A 6,619-nucleotide genomic window follows, 5' to 3' on the forward strand; every position below is an offset into this window, starting at 1 on the left:
CGGCTATTCACTTCAGGCTGGTACGGCTGATTTCAGCCGTGCATCGGCTGAAATCAGCCGTACATCGGCTTGCTTCGCGTGGTTTCGGGTCGCCCGAACATGCTCATCATGTTCGGCCGACCCGAAGTGCAGAGGGAGTTCGACTTAGCCGATCCAGCATCTGAGTGAGTGAATAGCCGAATGCCCCTGAGCGGCATTCGGCTCGGCTGTTCTGCTCGGACCCTCAGAGGGGCCGAGCAGAACAGAAAAAGAGTTAAAAAAGGTAAAAAAAAGTAAATAGAAAACGATTGTGCGGAGCCAGCTTCAGCTTTCAGCACGGCTCAGCCGAGCCGATGCATATATGTTCGGCTCGACTGAGCCGCACGGCCATGTTCGGGAGCTGTACGGGCTATTGTGAATAGCACGTACAGCACCCCTTCGGTTCTACTGAACCGAAGGGGTCCTGGGGCCGAAGTTAGTCGAAGGATCGGCCGAAGCTACGGGCAGATCCTTCGGCAGCTTCGTGAATAGACCCCTTTTTTTTTCTTTCATATTATAGATATGATCAAAAAGTATAGTTTAAAGAATACATACATGAACCCTTGATTAAAAAAAAGCCTGCTTGTTATACCTGGATGATTTAATGTTTTGGACAATTTACAAAGTGATTTGTTTTTTGTACACCGCAAGTGCCTTTCATTTATGCTCAGGGAGCATGTAGAGAAATTAAAAATGGTAAGAAACTACAGATCATCTGGCATCCATTTAGCTATAACTGAAAAAAAGAAATATGATTTTTATAAAGGCATGAGGAAAAAGGTGTATGAAGTCCAATTCAGCAGCCCTTCACTGGGTAAATACTGCCATTTAACACCTAAAATAATTGTTACATTTCCTTTGAATGGAGATACTCCAGTAATGCATGGGCTAATCTATATTTCCATCCTGTGCCAATAATATAAAATCTCTTAATTAAAACAATACTGACGCACATTTAAAGCCAATGAAAATCCCTCCCAGTTTAGCAAGTAAATTCAAATGTGATATTCTGTTATTATGTTATCCAAACTTCTTTTTATAATCGCACATATCATGGATTATTATTATTATAATACAGGTAAGGTATCTTACATTCCTGGATATATGCAACAGTTCAGGGAATACGTTTATACAAAATATAGTTATACTTAATCCACATGTGTCAATCTGATTGCATCCAGCAAAAGAATCCTCAGCAAGACTTGCTTGTTATATTTGTACTGCAACTCCACAAAGTGTATCATTTTGTATTTTACATGGATTCTTGATATTATAGCCTGGGCAGATTATAAAGATCTCACACACTTGTTCTGCAGCAAATATAAATGAAACCATTTCATCCAAATTAGTTGATTAAAACATAACTTGTGTATTCAACAATAACATTGCAGCCTTCTTATTGGAATTGTACTTGCCCATCGTACATAAGTTGTCATCCTCCATATGCAAGTCAACTAATGAAGCAGCCACATACACTAATGGCCGACGATCTGGCTCAGATTCCACCAGAAAAAGGAGTGTGATATTGCTCTGCATGTAACAGTGTTGCATTAAATATCTGGGGTATATTTCTTTATATGGGCATTATACACCAATTTAACCTATTGTCCAGCAATCACAGGACTTATCACCTTTGTATTCTGATTCTCCTTTTTCTCATATGTCAAGAGCTTCAGTACAGCATGTAACACTGATATGTGTCTCTCAGTTCATGATGGGCATGCAATGTCTTTGTCTACATAGCTATATCATATTGCAGCAGGTGCTAGACACACTCACATTGGTCTCATAGACTCAACATTCACTCCACAGTAATGTAGGCACTACGGGTCTGTATCTTTCAACTGTGCCTGTGGCACAAGATCAGACATGCATGCCAATTCTCACTGGGCTTGCTGTTTGAACTGCATTGCATCAAACCAAGTCATCCATCATATTGTATATCTCCTTACAGGCTACAGCATGAACAGTCCATGTTCTGCTGTACCACACTACAACCAGACTGTATAGTTGCTCTCACATAGTGGGCTACATGACCACAATGAACATATTCAAAAGATTCAGCCTAAAATTATCTCATAACAAGCTGTAACATGAATGGTCCATGTGTTACAAACCACACTCCAATCTGGCACTTTCTCCATAAATGCGGCTAAGAAAAATCCAGGACTGCTGCTGGAAGCACATTAAGGAGCATGCATGTAACTAACATATTTATTACAGAGAGGGACTAATAAAAAAAAAAAAAAAAGAAACCAGTAATGCCTACTTTGACATAACTCCACAGACATGCACAATGCCTACTACATCTGTGGACAATTGTTATAGCTTCAAGATGACTTAAACCAGTGGTTCTCAACCTGTGTAACCTCAGGACCCACATTTGTCCTTGGTCATTAAGTCGCGACACACGTCATACTGCAATGGACAGCACAGCATTGCAATACCGCACGTTCCGGTGCGGGCGATCGAACTGTGGGTGGGAGGTGTGTTTGGAATACCATTCAAATGAATAGCAACGCAACATACCTCCCGCGCAAGAACGCGTACTAGGTGTGATTTCATGGTACAGTGCGTTACTCTGGTCCAGGCACCTCTACATGACACATGAGGGAACTGTAAGCAATGCACACATGGTTGGAGCTCCCTCGTGGCCATAGCCCCATCCTATCCCACCTCAAGCTGACACTCGGTGCCGGGCAGCATATTCTGAATGGCTGCTTAGTGTGAGAACTGAGTGCTGTGCTAGGGGGTGGCTGAGGAACCTCTCACCTAGAAAAGTGGAAGGCATGCAGCGACCTATTAAACATGGGGTCGCGACCCACTTTTGGGTCACGACCCACTAGTTGAGAACCTTAAACTATTAGGATCTGCGTGACCTCAGTAAATCTCTCAAGGGACAGAAAAAATGGAAAATGTAGAAGGATGTTACCGTATTTTGCGGTCTATAAGATGCTCCAGGAGATAGGACGCATGGCTTCTGTGACAGAAATTCTATGACAGAAATTCTGTTACAGAAGCTGCAGTTAGTGACTGCTGAGATAGGTGGCGCTGTCTCAGTAATCACACAGAGCAGACGAAGAACATAGTTCTTCGTCTGCTCAATGGGCTCTATGGTGAGCTCCTATGGGGGATCGTGACGGGTCACGGTCCCCCAGAGGAACGGGGGACCCAGAAAACCTCGGCGGGGGGCGGACACGATCGCCGATGCCGCCACCGCTCGATTTAATACAAGGGATCTACTTAGATCGCTTGTATTAAACGAACAGCGGCTCCCACTGTACATTCAGCTCTGCTGCTCAGGAGCAGGGCTGAATGTACAAAAATAAACTACTCGCCCGGCGCCTGAAACTGCATGTCCCAGGTGTCGGGCGATAGGTACTTGCTCCATAAGACGCAGGCACATTTTCCCCCTCCTTTTGGGGGAAAAAAAGTGCGTCTTATGGAGCGAAAAATACGGTACATACATGCTTGATTTGCCTAAATGAAGCTTACGTTTATAAAATGTATATGTATTCTTTAAGCAAAGCAAGTACTATTTTTTTTCAGCATCAATGACAGGAGGTTTAGGAGGAAACACCTCCTTAGTAATGCACTCAATACCATAGTGTCTAACACTAGATCATTTTTCTGCTGGTGGTTTCAAATGATATGTCACTCAGTATGAATTGCCTAGCACAAGGGAATAATGTATTACCCTTCTCTAAATTATTCATTTGTTATCTGCCATAGGGAAGTTCTCCTTTTCATGATGTTGGTGAAGGTTGGATAATGAAAGGGAGAAAATAGCCATCTGCTAAGTAATTTTTTTTTTTTAGCATGATTTGATCATTTCTTTTTTTTTTTTATCAGAAAAGTTTTTATTGGGTTTTCCAACAATACGGAAACTGAAAACATTCAGACATACATTTGCCTGTGATCGTATCATATATATATATATATATACACAATGTGGATCGCTTCCGATACATCTACACAGTGATCGAATGCGGCGTGTATCCGTCGCCTAGTTATGATTGGATAATTTAAGTGAATCTCCTGAGTAAAGACGCTAAACATCTTTAGTAAACTGGCCTCATAGTGTAGCACATCTGTTGTGACATTTTCAGCCTTACCGTGTGCAGATAATTCCCAGCTCGCGGAAAAACAATCTAAGCGCCACCAGACTGAGAATGATCATCTCTGGGGCAGGTTAATTCCTCTGTTAGCTTTACATGCACAAATGGTAGCTGTCATCACCTGTTTTAGTGAAACAATCCACTGTTTCCAGCATCTGCTGTTGCAACTCTGACTTTTAATGTCTCTGTCTATATATTGTATGTGACACTCACTGCCATACCCAAACAGAAATGTCATAAAGAATAAGCAACAGAAAAAAAGGGGTTTGTGAAAAGTTCACCTGAACAGAATTAAATTAATATTTGATAGAGACCAAATATGATATAAATCATATATCGTTCCAGTTCCTTTCAATATGAATCCACAAATATCCTCAGCATCTGTTTCAAGGTCCTACTGAAATCCTTGCATAGGCTGTAGTAAGCACAAGCCACAATATGTGTCGTCTGTTTTGCGACTTGCATGAGGTTGGACACAAACTGCAGGCCTCCATCACTGAAGAGCTCTGAGGGGAACCTGACTATTGTAAAAATTCCCAGCAAAGCATCAGCAATATTGTCCGCTCTAATGGAGGATAGGGCCATATCATTTGGGTACTGGGTGGCATATTCCACTAGTGACAGGATGTATTGTTTGCCTGAACTGATGCAGATGGCTATTTGCCCAAAAATATTCATCGCCACCCTTGCTGGCAGGTAACATATGACCAATAGTAGTTGGCTATATCAGTAAGCATGTAAACTTGTTAGAATGTCAGCATGAAAAAACTATGCACCACTCGGGCATCTTAGTGATTCCTATGCTAGGGTAATTTCATGCACCACATTCAACAATTGTCTTCTAACTTGGTCAGGTACAATATGCTTTCTTTTGACCATTACAACCTCACTGCCTTTGGTAGGCAGATGATCCCAGTATAGCTTTCCATTGTCCAAGTAAACATTATGTTTGTCTCCTTTCGCAAATACACTTCTAATCTTCTGCAGTGCTTGCTCAAAGGCGGCATTACAAATCCCAGCCAACTGTCCACTGGGTTAAAACGGGGAAAGGGACTGTGGGTACCATCCCCTTGCTCTGCAACCAAAGACTGCATTTTGGCAGCCTTTGCAGGATTAGAAGTGAATGCTAACACCATCAATACTCTGATTCAACAATTAGGACATCAGCCATACATGTATTGGTTAACTGTGTATGCAGGTAGTCACCTCTCCTTCCCTAAGAGATCTATTCAACTCCAACCCACTTTCCTTCTCTCACTAACCATCCCCAAGTTGCCCAGATGTCACACCCACATTTTTACACAGTACCTTGGTATGCCCAAAGGGTCCAGTTGGTGTCCTGTGTTCCAGTAGAAGAAAAGTGCCCTTCAATATGTCTTCAACAAAATTCAAAGTGTAGTGATAAAACAGACATACACCGTTAATGAATATTGTGAGCATTTGCAGGATCAATCATTTCTAATTATCCTGCATCCACATATTTCAAGAGCAACTTTTGTTTCTTCAGTGTACGCACATATATACTTGTTGTATAGCCCTTACTTCAGTGTATGTATTGCTGTTTTTCAGACCTACACCAGAAATTCGTTGGAATAAAGAAGGAGCTGAATTGCCCAGTGACAGAGTGTTCTACGAAAACTTTAATAAAACTATGAGAATAGTGGATGTGTCAGAGGCTGATGCTGGGAAGTACAGATGTACAGCTCACAATAATAGGGGCTCAGTTCACCATATTATAACAGTAATTGTGAAAGGTAAGTTCTGACGAAAAACTATTCATAACATGGCTCCCTGAGATTCCTAGTCAGACTGTGGTGGGATTCCTAAACAGCCAAAAATATACCCTATATATTCAGTCACTAGCCTCAAGGTAAATGTACATCACAATATCTTTATTAACATATATGTAAAGACAACAAGTGCACTCATTGAATTAAATCACTTAAAAACATGGAAAAGCAGCAGTTCCCCTCTATACATATACTGTATGTATAATGGGTAAAAAGTCACGTAAGTGTATAGAGCTGCAGCTAACGATTACTTTTAAAATCGATTAGTTAGCCGATTATTACGTTCGAATAATCGGTTAATCGGATATAAAATAAAATACATTTTTAAAAGGTACGGCTGCGTGCCGTACCTCCTCCCCACCTCACGCTTGTCACTGTTAGACCTGCATCCACGCTCCACACCTCCTCCCCGCCTCACGCTCACCACCCGCCCACATCCACGTTCGGCACAGCGGCGCGGGGAGAAGAAGTATGGAGGAGCAGGTGTGGGCGGATGACAGACAGACCCGATCTCAGAAGCAAGTTGCTGGAAGACTCCTCAGGTAAGCCTGCACTCCCCCACACATGGTGCTCTATAATGTATTGCTGGGATAGTGGGATTTGTAGTCCTCTATAGCTGATGCTATAATATACAGCACAATGTACCATCAGCTATAGAGGGCTACAAATCCCAGCAATACATTATACAGCAAT

At 42.0% G+C, this 6,619-nt stretch overlaps 1 protein-coding gene across 6 annotated transcripts in view; it reads left to right on the forward strand.

Moving 5' to 3' along the window:
• The window catches only part of NRCAM (neuronal cell adhesion molecule), a 94,271-nt gene that overhangs the window by 25,025 nt on the left and 62,627 nt on the right, over nucleotides 1-6,619 (forward strand). For all 6 annotated transcript variants that reach the window (XM_018552541.1, XM_018552543.1, XM_018552544.1 and 3 more), the window contains one exon: nucleotides 5,706-5,890. In XM_018552541.1, coding sequence (XP_018408043.1) covers nucleotides 5,706-5,890 — 185 coding nt within the window. The remainder of the gene's footprint in view (nucleotides 1-5,705; nucleotides 5,891-6,619) is intronic.

Source organism: Nanorana parkeri, unplaced genomic scaffold (genome assembly GCF_000935625.1).
Source record: "Nanorana parkeri isolate BGI_ZX_2015 unplaced genomic scaffold, ASM93562v1 scaffold91, whole genome shotgun sequence".
NCBI classification, from domain to species: Eukaryota; Metazoa; Chordata; class Amphibia; order Anura; family Dicroglossidae; genus Nanorana; species Nanorana parkeri.